The sequence below is a fragment of the Protopterus annectens genome, chromosome 11.part0, assembly GCF_019279795.1.
Source record: "Protopterus annectens isolate FY-2018-M chromosome 11.part0, PAN1.0, whole genome shotgun sequence".
Lineage (NCBI taxonomy): Eukaryota > Metazoa > Chordata > Ceratodontiformes > Protopteridae > Protopterus > Protopterus annectens.
In genome coordinates this window covers 1,122,528,354-1,122,551,243 of record NC_056745.1, presented here as the reverse complement: position 1 = coordinate 1,122,551,243, position 22,890 = coordinate 1,122,528,354, and the positions used below count along the sequence as shown (strand labels likewise).

The following is a 22,890-nucleotide window of genomic DNA, read 5'->3' as shown; positions in this document are numbered from 1 at the left end:
ACGCATGTAAGCTGCTTTATGTAAGTGGAAGCATTTTCAGTGTTGTAGATAAAAAAAAAAAAAATGGAGGCCTGAAGTCTGCCCCGTGCATATGTACACAGCAGAAATAATCGAAGCCTGTGATCTGTGTCGAGTAATCTCCATTATATGTATACATCTGGAAAAAAAAAAAAAAACAGAAGATTTACTATTTTCTTCCCATGTGAAAATTTCAGTGGTTTGTGGACCCTTAACATTTTTGTCTTGCATTTTTTTAGGAGGACTTGTGTGAATCTCGGCTAAGTGAGAAGTTTAACAAAGATTTGCAGCCATCTTCTACAGTGCCTGAATGGAAAAGCAGGAACAACCATCTTCGTTTGCTGCTTTCTAATGGTCGAATAATCCGGTAAATGTAAACTGTTCAGATTCACACCGATTTTGTGTTTGTTAATTTTCTTAGTAGTCAGTGTTGCAGTACTGATCCTTGGGTCTTCCTGCTGTGCAGAAGCTTGTGACCAGCCTGATTTCCAGAGTCTTTGCTTTGTCCATAGCCAGTGGACTGATATGCAGATGTCATGGTGTAAGAAGGGCAGCCATCAGTGCCATCCTCAACTCTTTCTAGCCATGCAATCTGATGCACTTCTTCATGTTTACAATGCCCTTTCAGTTTGTCTTCAGGTCGTTCTTTCAATCTACCAGTCAGATAACTACCCCATTGGGGATTTTCCTGTATGATTAAAAAATAATAATTGCTTGAAGTGTGGGAAGTAAATCCCACGTAAAGATTTTCATTCTTTGTGTCTGTTCTGTGTGAGGCCTCGTCTAGTTGTCCTGATTGTGCTAAATTCTGAGTGAAGACTCTCAAACGCAGAGCTGAAGTCTTAGCAGGTCATACGGACTTCTCTGTTTCAGCTCCCTTGCTGTCTTTGTAACCCTTGGTGTCCACCAGCATCATTTCTAAAAACGCAAAGATAAATACAAGGAAAAAGACACAGAGGATATCACCAACAACTTAGTCCATGCCACTGTTGACTGACTACTCACACACATTACCTTCCTCAACCTGAGGTCATGGTCAGTTAACTAACTACACCGTCAGGTTATCTTCATTAAATGGATTCATAAACCTAAAACAGTCAGTATAACTTGCCCTCATCCACTCCAGCTCCAGTCAAGGCCTAGGACTTTTTGTAAATAGCCCAGGAATTCATGGCCTTCATGAAATTCAGGAAACCCAGCCACAGAGACCACTGTCCCTGAAGTCTCCCCCTCCAAAAGGAGTAGGAATGTGGCTTTTCAAGTATAATCTGATTCCTCAAGCTGTGAAGATGAGGAGTTGTCTTACTCCCACCCCAGCCCTATCCTTACTTGGACTCTGAAACCCTCTTTTCTGCCTCCCCCAGAGGAGCTTTCCTTTTGGGATAACTTTATAAGGAACTTACCATCCACTTACCACTGGCTATCCCTCCAGTGTATGTAGAGCTTGATGACATCTTTGGAGACATTTCTTTTAGGTTCATAGGTTCATACTAGGCTATCTGCCCTAGGGCACGTATAAGCCCAGCCCAGAGTTTTGTGACTTTCGCCACCCCTTTAGTTTGAAAGAATACTAAGCCCATTATTTTGCTGTGCCTCTGTCCAGCAGTGACACTGAGGTTATCCCTGGGGTATACCTGCGATCTCCCATCCATTGGTCAAGATTTCTCTTGAAGAAAGCCAGCGAGGTACTCTGCCTCACATGTACCGGGATTTTGTTCCACAGCATAGGGAGTCTCTGGGTGATGAATCTGTCCCTCCAGCACGTCCTATTAATAGCCGTGTTAAGGTTTAAGTCTCCTGCCCTTGTAGTTCTGATGGATTTAGATTTTTTGAGGTGAAGCATGTTCATTAATTCCGGGTTGGACATGGCCTTGTATGTCAGGCACAGGTCACCTCTGAGTAGACGGTAAGCGACTGAGTAGAGCTGGAGTTCCTTCAGTTGGGCAGCATAAGACATATTTTTGAGACCCTTTATCCTTTTGGTGAGGAACTTTTGGGGCCTTTCCAATTGCTGCAGGTGTCTGGTCAGATACATTCCAAATGGGGCATTGTACTCAATCATTGGTCTGATGAGTGATGAGTACAGGGGAACAATGACTTCCCTTGATCTAGATGTGAATCCCTTCATGATCAGGTGGGCAATGTAGAAGGTCTTCCTAACTACTTTGGCAACGTGAGTGTCAAACGAAAGGTTACTGTCAACCTGGGTCCCCAGATCCCTGATAACCTCTTCTGTGCTTAGTGGATTGCCACCTATATGGTAACTAGGGGTAACCTTGTTTTTCCCGAAGGGTATGACTATGCATTTTTTGGCGTTTAACTTTAGGCCATGGCTCTGGCACCAGTTATCTGTCTCTATGAGACCCTTCTGAAGGATATCTGTGTCAAATGGGTTTTCAACTATGGTGCCCAGTTTGCAGTCATCTGCAAACTTTGTCAGCCATAATCCTCCTGTGTTTGCTTGTACTTCTGAAAAGTAGATGCCGAACAAGAGTGGGCCCAGGACTGAGCCCTGTGGGACACCACTTGTGACAGGCTTTGAGTCTGACATGGCGCCAGCAACTCTGACCCTGTGGGTTCTGTCACTTAGCCAGTTTGCAACCCATCTTGTGACGTATGGGTTTACATTTAAGCTGGTGAGTTTTTCAATGATACCCGAGTGGGGTATTGTGTCGAAAGCCTTTGCCAGGTCAAGGTAGGCTGTGTGGACTGCCTTTCCCTCATCAATGGCCTTGGTGACTGTTTCGAAAAAGTCAACCAAGTTATTTACCTGCTCCCAGGAAGCCTGATTGTTTTTGTAGAATGCTTCACTCTTATAAGCACCTCTGTAAGAAGCCTTGATACCACAGTAGTTCTCTCAGAATCCACTAAAGAGGCATCAAAGGGTGCAACTAGACAGCCCCTGCCTAATGATAGGGAAAGTAGACTATTAAATTTGGCAACAAAGCTTATACTTCTGCTGCCCTATCTATGAGGCAGCCTAATTGCTGATTCCATACGTTAAACTAAAGTCCTTACAAGACCAAATTATTTCTAAGGCAGAGACTATTTCTGACAAAACTTTGTCTAAAGAAATTTGGGAGATTACAAAGCATCCTTGCAGGTCTCCAGACATTCTTCAAAATGTGGCTATGATGTATCATGCAGAGCAGCTGTCACAGGTTCAGTCATCATTCGCAGGCATGCCTGGCACCAGACACAACCTCTCTCAGACCAGGTGTAGCCGAACACTGGGATGCTCCTCTAGACAAAGAGTTTCTTTTTGGACCCCAGCTGAAAAAGTATTTGAGAAGCTGGAGAGGAAAACAAATAGACACTGAATGAATTTTAACTTTCCCTTGCACCTAGGAATATTAGAAATTACCCTTTTGGTGGTGCTGCGGTAGCGTTGTCGCCTCACAGTAAGACGTTGTCCGGTTCGATTTTCAGCTAGAGCATCTTCCGTGTGGAGACATGTGTGAATGGGCGTACCTTCGTTGAAGGTTGTGCGTCAGGGCCGGCAACTCGGCACATAAAAATCTACTGCCAATCATTAGCGGACCAGAGTTCCGCTGTGGCGACCCATAACCGGAAAAAGCCGAAAGACACAACAACAACCCTTTTAAACCATGGCCTTTCAGCTCTAGACAGGACAAAGGGGGTGAGGACTCCTTATGCTAAGAGATCCAGACAGCTTCGGAGGTGACAAACCAGAGCAAATTCAAAGAGCAGGAAGCTCCAAAGAGCGTACACATCATAGAGAATGGCAACTGTGACGATGTTCAACCTCTGAGTCCTTCTCTTCCCAGCCCCTCTCTCAACCTTCTGACAGGCAAACTGTCCTTTATACATCAACAGAGGCTCATCACCAAAGACCAGGGGGTATTCCACATCATAGAGAGGGGTGGCTCCACTCTGTTAAGGGAAATTCTCTTTCTAGGAATGTCAAAAACCCCAAAAGAGCAGGAGAAACTCTTCAACTCCAATCCTCTAGACTTTGTAAAATTAGGGTCCATTTAAGCCTGTTCCTCTGGGTCAGGAGGGAAAAGACTTCTACTGAAAGATTCATCTTGTCCCAAGAAAAGAAGGCACATGGAGATCTAGCTTAGACCTGTTAAGGCTAAACAAGTCCCTGTGTGTCCTAAAATTCAAAAATGCTAGCATTGCAAAAAATATTCTGCATGATATTTCAGGATACCTGCATGATTCCTCTGCATCTGAAAGATGTCTACCTCCTTGTCCCTATTGCAAACAATCACAGGAAATACTTGTGCTTTGTGGCAGCAGGTGTGCATTACCAATTTTGTGCTTTATCATTTGGTTTAGATCCTGCTCCCAGAGTATTTACTAAATGTCTGCTTGTAGACCATTGCAGAACCCTAAGGGTGTATATTTACTCGTAGTTGGATGACTGTCATTCATTGAATATCCACAACAGAGACTCTGTAAACATCTTGCAGGTCACCTTAAACTGCTTCCAAAAGATCAATCTCACCTTAAACTTCCACAAGTCCCAAACAATGATTCTTATTTTTTTTTTTGGGGGGGGGGGGGGGTACTCACAGATTCTGTGCTGCAATAAACCTTCCTACCCCAGGACAAGATGTCTTACTTGATCAGCTTGCTGCCAAAGCAGCAAATCTCAGCAAGGAAATTTATAAGCATCCTGCATACTCTCAATCCCTCTAGCAAAGCTACACATGAGAAAGCTTCAGTGGTTCCTGAAAAATACTTGGGAACAACACTCTGAACCCCTGGAAACTCTTGTACCTCCTCTTCCATGCTTAAAAAAGTACTGTGGTGGAAAAACACATCTTACAGAATCCAGGGGCAAAATTCTCTGTCTCTCTGTCTATGGCAGATAAGACCATCACCACAGACAGTTCAGATATAGTCTGGGGAGCTCACCTAGGCCCAATGAAGGTGCAGGGCATCAGTATACCAGACCAGTGGAAGCTGCATATAAACCAAAAAGAGATGTTAGCTGTTTACTTGGCCATGAAAGCCTTTCAGCACAATTTTGGCCCTAGAAACTTACAAATTTGGACATAAAACATAAGCGGGGGGGGGGTTCTTTCTCCTATCCCTTGTACAGTCTCGAAATGAAGATTTGGATGTTTACACAGGAACTGAGACCAACACTTACAGCATCCTGGATTCTGGGGCAGAACAGTAACCTAGCAAACTCTCTAAGCAGTGATCTTCTAGACCGCAATGAATGCATGTTGGAGAGAGAGAAATAAATTCCTGGATGTAACCTGACAGTAGCGAGTTCCCTCAGTAGACTTCTTTGCCTTTCACCAAAACAGAAACTCTACAGGTTCTACCCCAGAACCCAACAGACAGGAACATGGAAAAGTGAACACTTTCTCCTTCAAATGGACAAATCTTTTCCTATATGCTTTTCTGGCTGAGACAACAATGGATGTTCTTCGTGTTTCACTGTTGCAGTCATTACTTTTGGGTTATCTGCTTGTAGAAGCCCTCAGTCTTAACAAGATTAACAAAGTCTTGGGTCCTACGTCGATTGCTGTCTCTTCTTACATGACGTCAGGTCGTCAGGGGAATAAAACATGCAGCCAACGTAATTACATCAGTCTTCCTTGCCGTGCCTGAAGCAGAAGCAGTTTGCAAGTGCTGATCGGCCGACTCCTGAAATTTTCATTTTCTAGTTTCAGAACCGAAGTCTTCAACTAAAAGCTAAGTACCCCATTGGGGAAACTTTTTCTTGCTCTAAACCGATCTCAGTAAAAGTAAATAATTGCATTTCTTGTGGAAAACAAATACCTCATAAAGATTTTCATTCGTACTGTATTCTTTGCCTAGGCCCTGACCACGACGTACCGCACTGTCGGTTTTGTGCCTTATTTAAACCACGAACTATCTATCGTCAGTATATTTGCACTTCTAAGTGTTTTGGTGCTCTGTTCAACTATCCTGATATGTCTTCGGTAAGCCATCCGACTACCGACATTCTGAAAAAACGCAAAGCTAAAGACAGAGACAGGACCACCCAGTTCGCTGGTACTCAGTGAGGTGCTTTCGCAGCCCCTGATACCTGCTACTTCAGATTCGCAGGCCTCTACTGAGACCCATTCGGAGTCCAGTATGCCACGAGATGCTTCAACTGTGGAACCTGCGGATGTCTCTACCTTGGATGGGTGCGGAGCCGCTGTGCAGGCACCGGCTTCTGAGGGTGTATTCAAGCTTACTGACTTGCATGTTAAACCGACGCCATATTCTTCTTCAAGGCCTAAAACTTGAACCATGCCTAGAAAACCAACGCCCAGACCCGGATGGTCAGGCCTCTGTGCCTAAAAAACAAATGATAATGGCTGAAGACCTTATTACTTTAATCAGGGGAAGCCAACCTTTCCCCCTCTAAGAGACCTAGGACTGAATTTGCTCAGGTTGGAAAGCATACCTTGCAATGTGGTTTTGATTCACTAGAGGCATCTTGCAGGGCTGCTGTCACTGGGTCTGTACTTAGAAGGCATGCTTGACTTAAGAAGCAATCTGTGCCAGATCATGTTAAAGCTAAATTGCTGGATGCTCCCTTAAATCAGGACCACCTGTTTGGCAACAGAGCAGAAGTAGTTCTTAAAAAAAAAGGAAAAAGCTAAAAATATATGCAAACTCTTAAAAGATTTCCTACAAGTACAGCCTCCAAGATTTAGTAGGTGTTGGCCCTCTAAGAATTGGTATTTTCCTGCCTGTTCCAGGCCTTCTCAGTCCAAACCCAGAACCAGCAGAACACCCAGGCTTCAGTCCCAGGGTACGCACAGGGAGGGGGCTCCCACTTCCAAATCAGGGAGTAGTAAGACCCCCCCCCCCCATGATAAACTGTCTCAATGACTTAACTTTAAAACTTCCAAGCACTTTTCAACTGCTCCTTTAGGGGGAAAGATTGCTCTGCAGGCAAAGAAAACTGGGAACTCATTACCCAGGACAAATGGGTTTTAAATATAGTTTCCCAAGGATACAGATTTCACTTCCACACGTTACCAACCCCAAACGGTTGGCCAGATCTACCCCCTAATCGGTGGGCAGAGGCTCAAAAGCAACTCCTCTCTCTCAAGCATAAAGGCTATTCAACCTGTACCAGAAGAGGAAAAGGGACAAGGTTTCTACTCAAGACTTTTCCTGGTACCCAGAAAAGACAACTCATGGCATCCTATCCTGGACCTTTCTATCTTCAACACCTTTTTGGTGATTCCAAAATTCAAGATGATAACTCTCCATCAGTTACTTCCTGTGCTAGGCAAAGATGCCTGGTTGGCAACAATGGATCTAAAGGAAGCCTACCTGTACATCCCAATCAGGGAATCTTGCAGAAGATACCTACGCTTCAAAGCAGGCTGCATGCACTATCAGATGTTCTTCGTGTTTCGCTGTTGCAGTCATTACATTAGGGTAATCTGCTGGCAGGTTGCCCTCAGTCAGCCTGAATTCCAAAGCCTTGGGTCCTGCGTCTGTTGCTGTCTCCTCTTCCATGACGTCAGGTCATCAGGGGTATAAAACATGCAGCCGACGCCATTTTCTTTAGTCTTTCTTGCCGCGCGGTGCCTGAAGCAGAAGCATTTCGCAAGTGCCGGTCGGCCAACTACTGAAATATTCGAGTTTCAGAACTGAAGTCTTCACTAAAGCTAAGTACCCATTTGGGTAAACTTTTTTCTTGCCTTTTACCGATGTCAGAAAAAGTTAAGAATTGTATTACTTGCGGTAAGCAAATACCTCGTAAGGATTTCCATTTATACTGTATTCCTTGCCTAGGCCCTGATCACAATGTGCCTGGCTGTTGGTTTTGTGCTAGATTTAACCAGCGCACTGTTAAGCGTCAGTATATTTTTGCATCAAAGTATTTTGGAAACAGATTTAACTACCCAGAAATATCGTCTGTTAGTAGTCCGACTACCGGAGTACATAAAAAAAAATGCAAAGAAAAGGACAGAGAAAGGCAGTCGAGGTCCAAAACAGACGAAGCTTTTCCTAAGCCAGTTGCCGGTTCGCTGGTACTCAGTGAGGAGCTTTTGCAGCCCCTGTTACCCGCTACCTTCAAGTCACAGGCCTCTACCGACACCCATGTGGAGTCCAGCATACCGCAAGATACTCAAGGTATTGGACCGACTGATGTATCTCCCTCGGAAGGGTCCGGAGTCGCTGAGCAGGCACCGGCTTCTGAGGGTGTATTCAGACCTCAACATTTGTATATCAAACCGACGAAAGCTGCAAAACCAAAGACAAAAGCAACTTCTAAAACTAAAAAAATGATACATGAGCCACATGCACAGGCCTCTATGCCTAAAAAACAGATAATCAAAATGGCTGAAGACCTTATTACCTTGATCAGGGGTACCCATCCCCCTCCAGGTAAGAGGCCTAGGCAAGACACTGAGTATGCTCTGATTAGGCTACAGGTTCCACTTTCACACCCTTCCAAAGGCAAAAGGTATGCCAGACCTGCCACACAATCAATGGGCAGAGGCACAAAAACAAGTTTCTTCTCTCATGGACATGAGGGCTATTCAGCCAGTGTCACAACAAGAGCAGGGATAAGGATTTTCCTCAAGGCTTATTTTAGTACCAAGAAAGGACAAAGCATAGAGACCAATTCTGGACCTGTCTGTTCTAAATAATTTCCTGGACGTTCTGAAATTCAAAATGTTGACTCTGCAGCAGCTACTGCCCATGCTAGGCAAGAAGGCTTGGCTTGTAACTTTGGACCACAAAGAGGCATACCTGCATGTCCCAATCAGACAATCTTGCATTAGATACCTCAGATTCATAGCTGGCTCAATGCACTACCAATTCTCTGCACTGCCCTATGGCTTATCTACTGCGCCCAGGGTCTTCACAAAATGCCTGGCACCAGTAATTGCATTTTGCAGACAAAGAGGAATTCATATATATCTCTACTTGGACGACTGCCTTATTCAAGCAGAGACCAAAGACATTCTACTAAAGCATCTGGAGTTTGTAAAAAGATTACTAATTTGCCTAGGGTACACAGTAAATGAAAAGAAATCAAAACTAGTACCCTCTCAAGAGATAATATTCCTGGGTGCAAACTTAAATACAACTGCCCAGATGGCTTATCTCACGCCAGACAAACAAAGGCAACTGACTTCTTACTTCAAAAGCATTGCAACAAAGACCCAGTTATCTGCAAGAAGACTTCTGCAGGCTCTGGGCTACATGGCATCCTGCATTCTGCTAATTCCATATGCAAGACTGCATATGAGGAAACTACAATGGTGTCTAAAAACTGTTTGGACTCAACATTGCCACAGCCTGGAAACATTAATTACTCTTATTCCCTGCCTGCAACAGGAGTTTCGATGGTGGGCAGAAGCCTGTCACCACAACAAGGGACAGCCCTTCACTTTACCCACAGCCAGGCAGACACTAACAATGGGATTATGCCTGGGGAGCACACATGGCAGGAAAATGTATTTAGGGCACATGGCCCACAAGCCAAATGCATCTTCATATCAATCAAAAAGAGATGCTAGCTGTACAGAATGCCCTGACAGCCTTCAAGGACCTACTTCATCTAGGACAACTGCTGATAAAGATAGACAATACTACAGTCATGTGGTACATAAACAAGTAAGGAGGCATACATTCCTATCCCCTCTGCAGACAAGCCATGACTTTGTGGAACACAGCATTGACTTATCAAGTACACCTGCAAGCACAATTCCTGCCAGGAAAGACAAATACTTTGGCAGACGAACTAAGCAGAAACCTCATGGATCCCTCACGAGTGGAAACTAAATCCACAAATCTTCAGCATTGTAACAGGGAAATGGGGATGCCCAGACATAGATCTATTTGCCTCCCCTCACAACTGCCAGCTACAGAGATTCTGCACTCAGACGTATCACAAACAAGCATGGAAAGTGGACGCCCTTTCGTTCAGCTGGAAAGCCCTTACAGTATATGCCTTCCCTCCTCTGCCTCTCCTCCCCAAGGTACTCCTAAAGGTCAGACAAGAGAAGCCAAAAATGATCCTGATTGCCCCAGACTGGCCACGCCAGCACTGGTACCCAATCCTAAAGAGTTTGTCTCAAAACCTCAAATTTTTCATTTGCTGACCCAACAAAACAATCAGATCCTACACAGCCAGCTCAGAATCCTAAATCTGGCTGCATGGCGGATAATGTGACCATTCTTACACACCTCTCTCTAAAGCAGTTATGGATGTTATTTTGGAGGCCAGGAGGCCCAGCACCAGAAAATCTTATGCAGAAAAATGGAAGAGATTCTGTGCTTGGAACCAGGCACAAGGAATTGACACGCTTGTTCCAAACATTCCTCAGATTTTACAGTACCTTACTGAGATGCTGGACAAAGGCCTATCCTTCTCATCAATTAAGATCCATGCCTCTGCCATTTCATCTCATTACAATACGGATCCACCTATTTTTTCTCATCCACTGCTAAGGCAGTATCTTAGAGGGGCCAAAAACATAAGACCTCCAAGGAGAGCTCCAATACCTGCATGGGACCTCAATTCTGTCTTGGAAAAACTCACACTGCCTCCTTTTGAGCCAGCCAGTTCAGCTGAGATAAAGTACTTATCATGAAAAACAGCTCTTCTCCTAGCAGTAACTTCAGCAAGAAGAGTCTCAGAGTTACAGGCACTAATGGCTGTGGAACCTTTTATTATTTTCCATCCGGACAGGGTTTCTCTAAGGACAAACCCAACATTTTATGCCTAAAGTAGTGTCCAGTGTAGCTCTTAACCAAACCATACATTTGCCTACCTTTTATCCAAACCAGCAGAATAAGGGGGAGAGACTTCTGCATTCTTTGGACATACACAGACAGCTATGTTTTTACTTGGACAAAACTAAAGCTTTCAGAAAGACTGAGCAACTCTTAGTGGCATATGCTGCAGGATCGCAAGGCAAAGCTATTTCAAAGCAGACTATTTCAAAATGGATAGGCCAATGTATTCATTTCTGCTATTCACAACATGGCAAATCAGTGCCTAAGGGCATTAGGCCACATTCTACCAGAGCAGCAGCCACTTCAGCAGCCTTCCTCAGAGGAGTACCAACCAAGGACATTTTGGAGGCTGCAACCTGGACTTCAGTGCACACTTTTACAAAGCACTACCACTTACCTCTTTACTCTAAATCCAGAGCAGGCTTTGCCACTGCAGTTCTGCAGGGCATCATAGCCACTTCTAATTCTATTTAGGCCCAGCCACCCAACCCCAGCTTTGGGATTCAACCCAAATGTAATGACTGCAACAGTGAAACACGATGAACATAGTACAGTTGTGTACCTACCATAAATGTAGATGGTCGAGTGTATTCACTGTTGCAGTCCAGGTTACCCTCCCACCATCCCCCTTTCATTGCTGGGACTTATCTGTACTTCTCTATTCTATACAACCTATGTGGTGTATTTGTTGGTAGATGAAGGTTATGTGCATGCTTTTTTATGATCAGAATTTTTTAGCCTACCCTTTTGGGGGCACCTGACATCTGGGGCAAGAAAAACTGAAGAAAATGGCGTCTGCTGCATCTTTTATACTCCTGGCGCACTGATGTCAGGAAAGAGGCGACAGCAACCGACGCCGGACCAGGACTTCGGAATTCAGGCCGACTGCGGGTAGCCTGCCAGCAGGATAATCCAAGTGTAATGACTGCAACAGTGAATACACTCGAACATCTACATTTATGATAGGTACACAACTGTACTTTCTTGGTACCTAGAAAGGACAAGGTCTGGTGGCCAATACTGGATTTATCGATTTTGAACACATACCTGGACATTCCAAAATTCAAAATGCTGACTTTGCAGCAGCTTCTGCCCATGCTGGGCAAGAATGCTTGACTGGTGACTTTAGACCTAAAAGAGGCATACCTGCATGTTCCAATAAGACAATCGTGCAGAAGATACCTCAGATTCAAGACTGGCTTAATGCATTACCAATTCTCTGCACTGCCCTTTGGCTTGTCTACTGTGCCCAGGGTCTTTACAAAGTGCCTGGCACCAGTAATTGCATTTTGCAGACAAAAAAGTATACAAATATATCCTTGCTTGGACGACTGTCTCATTCAAGCAGAGAACAAGGACACTCTTCTTCGACACCTGGCATTTGTGAAAAGGCTTCTAACATGCCTAGGGTACACAATAAACAAAAAGAAATCACAACTGATACCCTCTCAAAAGGTAACATTATTGAGTAAAAGCTTGAATACAACTGCCCAGATGACTTACTTCACGCCAGACAAGCAAAGGCAACTTACTACTTACTTCAAACTGATGGCAACAAAGACCCAGTCTTCTGCAAGACAAATTCTGCAGGCTCTGGGCTTCATGACATCCTGCATCCTACTGATTTCATATACAAGACTACATATGAGAAAACTTCAATGGTACCTAAAAAGTTTATGGAATCAACATTCTCACAGTCTGGAAACAATGATTCCTCTCATTCTCTGCCTGCAACAGGAGTTTCTATGGTGGGCAAAGGCATGTCACCAAAACATGGGACGGCCATTCACTCTACCCCCTGCCAGCCAAACCATAACAACAGACGCATCAGATTATGCCTGGGGGGCCCACATGGAAGGAAGATACATTCAGGGCATATGGTCACCAAAACAAATGCATCTACATATCAACCAGAAAGAGATGCTAGCTGTTCAAAATGCCCTAACAGCCTTCAAGGACTTGCTTCATCCAGGACAACTACAGATAAAGATGGACAGCACCACAGTCATGTGGTGTATATACAAGCAAAGGGGCACACACTCGTACCCTCTATGCAGATTAGCCATGGCACTGTGGGACACAGCTTTGACCTACCAAATACATCTTCAAGCTCAATTCCTGCCAGGAAAACAAAACACTCTGGCAGACGATTTAAGCAGAAACCTGGTGGATCCTCACGAGTGGAAACTAAATCCACAAGTCTTCAGCATGATAACAGAGAAATGGGGGAGCCCAGAAATAGATCTATTTGCCTCTCCTCAAAATTATCAATTGAAAAAATTCTGCACAAGGACTTATCACAGACAAGCATGGAAAGTGGACGTCCTATCCTTCAGTTGGTAAAACCTATCAGTTTACGCCTTTCCTCCTTTGCCTCTTCTCCCCAAGGTCCTCCTAAAAGTCAGACAAGAGAAACCAAAGATGATACTAATTGCCCCGGACTGGCCCCGCCAATACTGGTACCCAATCCTAAGGAACTTGTCTCAATACCCAGCTTGGACCTTGCCTCAAAGACTACAACTACTGTTCCAGCAAAACAATCAGATCCTGCACAGACAACTACAGAAGCTGAGCCTGGCAGCATGGCTGATCATGTAGTCATACAAACAACTCCTCTCAGTAATGCTGTGATGGATGTCATTTTGGAAGCCAGAAGGCCTAGTACTAGAAAATCTTATGCTGACAAATTGAAGAGATTCTGTGCTTGGAATCAAGCACAAGGAACTAATACAGCAGAACCAAATATTCCTCAGATTTTGCAAGACTTAACTGAGATGCTTGACAAAGGCCTATCTTTTTCATCAATTAAAATCCATGCCTCTTCCATTTCGGCTCATTACAATACAGAGCTACCAATCTTTTCTCTTCCATTACTAAAGCAGTATCTTAGTGGAGCCAAAAATTTAAGGCCTCCTAGAAGATCACCACTGGCCTGCATGGGACCTCAATTATGTGTTTGAAAAGGTCACCCTGCCTCCATTTGAACCAGTTGCTACCGCTGATATAAAGTTCTTATCATGGAAAACAGCTCTGCTACTAGCAATTACTTCAGCAAGAAGAGTTTCAGAGCTACAGGCCCTAATGGCTGTAGAGATTTTTATCATATTTTACCCAGACAGGGTATCTCTGAGGACAAATCCTACTTTTATGCCTAAGGTGGTTTCCAGTGTGTCCCTTAACCAAACAATTCATCTGCCAACCTTTTATCCAAATCCGCAGGACAAGGGGGAGAGAATTCTGCATTCCTTGGACGTACACAGACAGCTAAGATTCTATTTGAGCAGTACTAAAGCTGTAAGAAAAACTGGGCAATTACTAGTGATATATGCTGCAGGATCAGAAGGCAAGGCTATATCAAAGACAGTTTCAAAGTGGATAAGGCACTGCATCCATTTCTGCTACTTACACCATGGTAAACCTATGCCCAAGGGCATTACCTCTCATTCCACCAGAGATGCTGCTACTTCAGCAGCCTTTCTAAGGGGAGTACCAACCAAAGACATTCTAGAGGCTGCTACTTGGAGTTCGTTCACACCTTTACAAAGCATTATCATTCGCCTCTCTACTCTAAATCCAGGGCAGGCTTTGCCACTGCAGTTCTGCAGGGCCTTATAGCCGCTCCTAAAGCTGTTTAGCTCCAGCCTCCCAACCATAGCTTTTTGGATTCTACCCAAATGTAATGACTGCAACAGTGAAACATGAAGAACATAGTACAGTTGTGTACTCTTACCATAAATGTAGATATTAGTGTATTCACTGTTGCAGTCCAGGTTACCCTCCCGCCATCCCCCTTTCATTCTGGAGTTTATCTTTCCTTCACTATCTTCTACAACCTATGTGGTGTATTTGCTTGTAGATGAAGGTAAAGTTTATATTGTTGCATGGAACATCCGCAGTGGTGCTGCGGTGGCTTTGTTGCCTCACAGCAAGAGGTTCTCCCGTTTGATTTTTGGCTTGGGTTGGGAGTGCTTTCTGTGTGGAGGCTGCGTGTCCTCCCCGCGGTCGTGTGGGCATTCGAAAGACATGCTTTGAATGGGCATGCCTTCGTTGAAGGTTGGGCATCGGGCTGGCAACTCGACACCATAAAAACCAACTGCCAATCATTAGCGGACCGGATTTCCACTGTGGCGACCCCTAACCAGGAAAAGCCAAAAGACAAACAAATACGTATGTATGTGTATATACATATATATATATATATATATATATATATATATATATTTATATATATATATATATATATGCTACCTTGGGGGCACCTGACATCGGGGGCATGAAAAACTAAAGAAAATGGCGTTGGCTGCATGTTTTATATACCCCTGATGACCTGATGTCATGGAAGAGGAAACAGCAACCGACACAGGACCCAAGACTTTGGAATTTAGGCCGACTGAGGACAACCTGCCAGCAGATTACCCTAATGTAATGACTGCAACAGTGAATACACTTGAACATCTACATTTATGTTAAGGGTACACAACTGTACTTTCTCTGCACTGCCCTTTTGGTTTATCTACTGCACCCAGTGTATTCACAAAGTACCTAGATCCAGTCATTACATTTTGCAGGCAAAGAAATATTCAGATATACCCATACCTGGATGATTGCCTAATTCAGGCAGAAAGCCAGGACATACTTTTGAATCATCTGGCATTTGTACAAAAGGTGCTAACTTGTCTGGGGTACACCATAAACGAAACAAAATCACATCTGGTACCCTGTCAACAAGTTATATTCCTGGGAACAAGCTTGAACACAACTTCCCAGATGGCTTTCCTCACGCCTGAGAAACAAATTCATTTGACAACTTACTTCAAACTAATGGCCACAAAAACCCTGCTATCTGCAAGGCAAATATTGCAAGCCTTGGGGTTCATGGCCTCCTGCATTCTACTAATTCCATATGCAAGACTGCATATGAGGAAACTACTACTTCTTCTTCTTTCGGCTTTTCCCGATTAGGGTCGCCACAGTGGATCACCTGATGTCCTTCAAGGATGCATCTGCAGTCCTTACAAATGGGTTGTCCTGGCCTCAGGCAGCCCTTCGGTCGGCCGGATTCCAAAGTCTGGGTCTGGCCTCGGCTGATGTCGCACTTCACCCGACGTCATAGCTGCAGTTCAGCGGGTATAAAGGCATCAGCCGACGCCATTTTCCTCAGTCTTTCTTGCCGCGTGGCGCCCGAAGCAGAAGCGGTTCGCAAGTGCCGGTCGGTCAGAACCAGAGATTGCTACTACCGAAGACTTCTAAAAAGCTAAGTACCCCGTTGGGGACTCTTTCTTGCCTCAGCCGATGTCAGAAAAAGTGAATAACTGTTTAACTTGTGGGAAACAAATACCTCATAAATATTTCCTCTCTTACTGCCTACCTTGTTTAGGCCCAGACCACGACGTAGCAGCTTGTCTAGCCTGTGCTTCCTTCAACCGACGGACACTTAGACGTCGGTCGGAGTTTGCAGAGGAGTTTTTCGGCTCCAATTTTGCTTATAACATGCCGTCGGAGACTCCGACTTCGCATTTAGCTAAAAAGCGTAAGGAAAAGGACCGACACTCGCGGTCCGCGGTGTCGGCTGAAACCGCGGTTAAGCCTACCGCGAGTGTCTCTGTTTCAGCCGAAACCGAGTCCGCGGTTCTTCCTTCGGCCGAAAGCATGCCTCCTCCTACCGAGGCCTCTTCCAGCATGGCTGAATCTGCTACGGAAAATCCACCTGTTCTTACAGTTTCTCAGGATTTATCAGATACTATCCCCTTAGATGTATCTTCTCCTGCACGTGGAGCTGCTAGGCCCCCTGCATCCATGTCAATCAAGGCTTTTGCCAGGGCTAAAGCAGCTAAATCTTCAAAGGCCGTGCCTACTAAAACCCCCTCTCACAGGCCTAGCTCTAGTACTCAAATGCTTAGTCTAGCAGAGGATCTCATTTCTTTGATCAGGGGAACCCAGTCTCGCCCTGACATGGCCTCTCTCCCACCTCCAGAGAAGAGGCCTAGAGCAGAGCCCCCTGAGCCAGTTTCTTCAGATTACTCCTCTGATGATTCAGAAAATACAAACCCTCCAGAAGGCCCTTACTCTACATATGAGGACTCTGATGCAGAGGACTCCATACCTTCTGCCTCCCCTCCAGAGGAATTTTCTTTTGGTGAAACCTTGCATGCTATGAGGGAACAATTTCAATGGCAGGACCAGGATTTTTCAGACTCTAGGAAAAGGCTTAGGACCTTTTTACATTTACCACAACATAGGCCTTTAGCTATTCCTCCAGTGCTTACAGTTGTGGATGATGCTTTTAATGATGCTTGTACTGCCCCTGACTCACTGCCTCTGGCCCCTGCTAAGCCCGACAGATACTACAGGGTTCCGGACACACATTATCATTTGTATAAGGCTCCTATTGCAGATCCTGAAACTATTTCACAGGGCCCCAAAGCTGTAGCAGCTGCCTCTGCCAAAAACCCCCTCCCCTCTGAAAGAGAATCTAGGGCATTGGAGAGATGGGGTAAAAAAGTTTATACTTCTGCTACTCTTTCGGCTAGGGCCTTAAACTGTCAATTCCACATGATTCAGTATCAGGAATTTCTGTTAGATCAGCTCACTAAAAAACTGTCTTCGCCTGAGCCTTTAGACCGTAAGTCCCTTCAGGATTTGGTGCATAACACTCAGCAGGTCAGTAATCACTCCTTAAAATGCGGCTATGATGCACTGGAGGCTTCCTTTAGATCAGCTATGACTGGTACAGTGATTAGAAGGCATGCATGGTTAAAAGAGCAATCCTTACCAGACCATGTAAAGTCAAAGCTTCTAGATGCTCCCATGGAAAAGCACAGTTTGTTTGGTTCCCCTGCACAGCAAGTGTTGAAGAAGGTGGAAGAAAAAGCTAAATCTGTCCAGACAGTCAAGGATTTCTTACAGGTCCAGCCTCCGAGGTTTAGTAGGAACTGGCCTTCCAAGAATTGGTCCTTTCCAGACACCACCAGAGCACAGAGAAGCAGAAATAGACGCCCTAGAGGCAGAGGTCAATCCAGAGGTGCCTACAGGGGACGTCAGTGGCACCCTAACAGCCAGGGAACTACTGCCACAGATCCAGCCACTACCACTTCCACAGGACAATCACAGTGACTTGGCTCTGAAACCGCCTACCAGGGAACAACTGGCAGCACCCTTAGGCGGAAAGCTAGCCTTATTTTCAGTAAATTGGCATTACATTACAGGAGACAAATGGATTTTACAAACAATAGACAAGGGCTACAGGTTTCACTTCCATACTCTTCCAAGGAAGAGAGGAATGTCAAACCTACCTCCAAATCAAAGGACAAACGCTCTCCACCAAATAGACCACTTACTAAGGATGAGAGCTATAGAAAAGGTACCGGCTATGGAACAAGGACAAGGATTTTATTCAAGGCTTTTCCTAGTACCAAGAAAGGAAAAGCAATGGAGACCTATCCTCAACCTGTCCGCTCTAAACACATATCTCATTGTTCCAAAATTCAAAATGCTGACTCTACAGCAACTTCTTCCCATGCTGGGCAAGGAGTCTTGGCTGGTGACTCTGGATCTCAAGGAGGCATACCTGCACGTCCCCATACGACCAAATTGCAGAAGATACCTCAGATTTCTTGCAGGATCAGAGCATTATCAATTCTCAGCATTGCCCTTTGGCTTATCTACTGCGCCCAGAGTATTCACGAAATGCGTGGCATCAGTAATTGCTCATTGCAGGCTTCAGGGAATTCAAATTTATCCATACCTGGACGACTGCCTGTTACAAGCGGACAGCAAAAACAAATTAGCAAAAGATCTGGAAAAGGTTATTCACCTGCTGCAAGCCCTGGGATATACAGTCAACATAAAAAAGTCAAGGCTGACACCATCCCAAAGGATAACCTTCTTGGGTGCAGAACTGGACGCATCAAACCAGATGGCATTCCTCACAGCAGAAAAACAGAAGCAGCCACCACTCTATTTCATGGCATTAACAACGCAGAACCAGCTTACGGCAAGGAAAATCCTGCAAGCCCTGGGTTACATGGCATCCTGCATAATATTAATCCCACATGCCAGACTACATATGAGGAAGTTGCAATGGTACCCGAGGAATTTATGGTCTCAGCACAAGCACAACCTAGAAACCCAAATTCCAATAATTCCATGCCTGAAGCAAGAATTCCAGTGGTGGGCCCAGGCCTGTCAATTGAACAAAGGACTGCCCTTCCACAGGCCTCACCCAAGACAGACTATCACCACGGACGCCTCAGACCTCGGTTGGGGGGCACACATGGTGGACAAGTGCATACAAGGCTTATGGACTCAAGACCAGATGAACCTACACATAAATCAAAAAGAAATGCTGGCAGTAAAACAGGCAATTCAGACATTCAAACCATTTCTTCAACAGGGTCATTTGCAGATAAGAACGGACAACACCACAGTTATGTGGTACATCAACAAACAGGGAGGCACACATTCATATCCTCTATGCCGGATGGCAATGGACCTCTGGAATGTGGCCCTGAGCTTCAACATTCAACTCCAGGCCATATTTGTGCCAGGAAAAGAAAATATACTAGCAGACATCTTAAGCAGAACCACCACGGATGCCCACGAATGGATGCTACATCCAGACATCTTCAAAACCATCACAAGGAAATGGGGACTGCCAGAGATAGACCTGTTCGCATCCCCACACAACCACCAATTGAACAAATTCTGCACAAGGACATACCACCCACTTGCTTGGAAGGTGGACTCCCTATCCTTCAGTTGGGAAAACCTAACAGCATATGCATTCCCACCTCTCCCTTTGATGCACAAAGTGCTACTGAAGATCAAAGAAGATCACCCAAGGATCATCTTGATAGCTCCAGACTGGCCGAGGCAACATTGGTAACCGCTACTGAGGAGTATGTCCCGGGAACACGCATGGCCTCTACCCCTGCTACCTCTACTGCTAACACAGAACAACTTCAAAATTCTGCATCCAAACTTGAAAACACTGCAACTAGCTGCTTGGAACATTACATAAAGCAAAATAACCCAGATTTATCTCAAAGGGTTAAGGACATTATCTTGGAGGCTCGCAGACCCTCAACAAGGAAAACCTATTCAGCAAAATGGAAAAGATATCTCATTTGGAGTGCAACAAAAGGAGTAGATGCATCATTGGCAAACATAGCTAACATCCTGGAATACTTAGCAGAGCTTTTCCACAGTGGTCTGTCTTACTCCTCCATAAAGATTCATGCATCAGCAATTTCAGCAGAATACAACATGGATCCTCCAGTCTTTTCTCAACCTCTACTCAGGCAGTTTCTCAGAGGAATTAAAAATGTAAAGCCACCAAGGAAACCACCATTGCCTACATGGGACTTGAACTTTGTGTTAGAAAAGTTGACACTCCCCCCTTTTGAACCAGCAGCAACGGCGGAATTACAGTACTTATCTTGGAAAACTGCATTCCTGCTGGCAATCACTTCAGCTAGAAGGGTTTCAGAATTACAGGCATTAATGACAGTACAGCCCTTCCTTATCTTCCATCAGGATAGAGTGTCCATGAGAACTAATCCTACCTTTATGCCAAAGGTGGTCTCCAGGGTATCATTAAACCAGGCAATACACCTACCAACATTCTTCCCCAACCCGCAGAACAGGGGGGAAAGACTGCTGCATACATTGGATGTACACAGACAATTGCGCTACTACCTGGACAGAACCAAGAACAATAGAAAAACTGACCAGCTTCTGGTAGCATATGCAACAGGGATGGAAGGAAAAGCAATTTCAAAACAAACAATCTCAAAATGGATAGGAATTTGCATTAGATTCTGTTACTCTTTTCATGGAAAGGTAACTCCAGAAAACATCAGACCTCACTCCACAAGGGCTACAGCCACTACTACAGCTTTCTTACGAGGAGTGGCTACCAAAGACATTTTAGAGGCTGCTACTTGGAGCTCCGTGCATACATTTGCCAAGCATTATAATCTACCTTTATACTCCAGATCCCGAGCAGGGTTTGCCACTGCTATTTTGCAAGGGATCTTAACTACACCATAAACTCATAGTGCCTTCCTAGTGCCTCCTCCCCCAGTTTGGCTATGGTATTCTACCCATTTGTAAGGACTGCAGATGCATCCTTGAAGGACATAGTACAGTTTTGGTACCTACCATAAATGTAGATGTCCGAGAGGTATGCATCTGCAGTCAGGATTACCCACCCTCCTTCCCCTCTGTGGTACTTCTAGGGTATTTGCCCATCTTGTAGCTAGCTGGGGGAATCTATATGGTGTATTTGTTTGTATATATGTATATACATGTTTATTTCTATTTGCTCTCTATTGTTTGGAAACATTTGCATTTATCCAAATTTAGCCTTCCTAGAGGGCACCTGGCATCTGGGGCAAGAAACACTGAGGAAAATGGCGTCGGCTGATGCCTTTATACCCGCTGAACTGCAGCTATGATGTCGGGTGAAGTGCGACATCAGCCGAGGCCAGACCCAGACTTTGGAATCCGGCCGACTGAAGGGCTGCCTGAGGCCAGGACAACCCATTTGTAAGGACTGCAGATGCATACCTCTCGGACATCTACATTTATGGTAGGTACAAAACTGTACATGTCCTTCAAGGATGCATCTGCAGTCATAACAAATGGGTTGTCCTGTCGTCAGGCAGCCCTTCGGTCGGCCGGATTCCAAAGTCTGGGTCCGGCTTCGGCTGATGTCGCACTTCACCCGACGTCATCTCTGCTGGTTCGGTATAAAGGCATCAGCCGACGCCATTTTCCTCAGTCTTTCTTGCCGCGTGCTCAAGCAGAAGCTGTTCGCAAGTGCCGGTCGGTCAGATCCAGAGATTACTACTACCGAATACTACTTCAAGACTTCTAAAGCTAAGTACCCGTTGGGGACTCTTTCTTGCCTCAGCCGATGTCAGAAAAAGTAAATAACTGTTTAACTTGTGGGAAACAAATACCTCATAAAGATTTCCACTCTTACTGCCTACCTTGCTTAGGCCCAGACCACGACGTAGCAGCCTGTTTAGCCTGTGCTTCCTTCAACCGATGAACGCTTAGGCGTCGGTCGGAGTTTGCTGAACAGTTTTTCGGCTCAGATTTTGCGTACATTATGCCGTCGGATCCTCCGACTACCCAAATTGTTAAAAAACGCAAAGAAAAAGACCGACACTCGCGGTCCGCGGTTTCGGCCGAAACCACGGTTAAGCAAGCCGTGAGTGTCTCGGTTTCGGCCGAAACCGAGAAAACGGGTCAATCTTCAGCCGAATCCATGACTACTACTGAGGCTCCTGCTACCTTAGTTGTATCGGCCTCTGAAGTTTTGCCTACTACTGTGGTTCCTAGTGAATTATCAGACACCATCCCTTTGGATGTCTCTACCCCAGCACGTGGTGCTGCTAGGCCTCCTGCAGCCATGTCTATTAAGGCCTTTGCCAGGGCTAAAGCAGCCAAAACTGTTAAATCAGTGCCTGCTAAGCCCCCCTCACACAGGCCCACTTCTAGTTCACAAATGCTTACTCTGGCAGAGGATTTAATATCCTTAATTAGGGGATCCCAATCTCACCCAGACAGGGCCTCTCAGCCTCCAGAAAAGAGACCTAGAGCAGAGCCCCCCCCAGCCAGTGTCCTCTGATGATTCTTCGGATGACTCAGACATTACAGATCAGCCAGAGGCTCCTTTTTCTACTTATGAAGATTCCGATGCTGAAGAATCCATTCCATCTGCCTCTCCACCAGAGGAATTTTCCTTTGGGGAAACCTTACATGCCATGAGAGAACAATTCCAATGGCAGGGACAAGATTTCTCAGATTCAAGAAAAAGGCTTAGGACCTTTCTGCACTTACCACAACATAGGCCCTTAGCTATACCTCCAGTTCTGAATGTTGTGGATGATGCATTTAATGATGTTTGCACTGCTCCTGATACTTTACCTCCAGCCCCTGCCAAACCCGATAGGTTTTACAGGGTGCCAGACACTCATCACCACCTATACAAGGCCCCTCTTGCAGATCCTGAGACTATATCCCAGGGGCCTAAGGCAGTAGCCTCGACCTCAGCAAAAAACCCTCTCCCTTCTGAAAGGGAATCCAGGTCCTTAGAGAGATGGGGGAAAAAAGTTTACACCTCTGCTACTCTCTCAGCTAGAGCTTTAA

At 45.2% G+C, this 22,890-nt stretch overlaps 1 protein-coding gene across 1 annotated transcript in view; it reads left to right on the top strand.

The window, feature by feature from the left end:
- KDM7A (lysine demethylase 7A) overlaps positions 1–22,890 on the top strand; it is a 1,445,788-nt gene that overhangs the window by 1,056,039 nt on the left and 366,859 nt on the right. Inside the window, exon 14 of the mRNA XM_044087282.1 lies at positions 258–385. Coding sequence (XP_043943217.1) covers positions 258–385 — 128 coding nt within the window. The remainder of the gene's footprint in view (positions 1–257; positions 386–22,890) is intronic.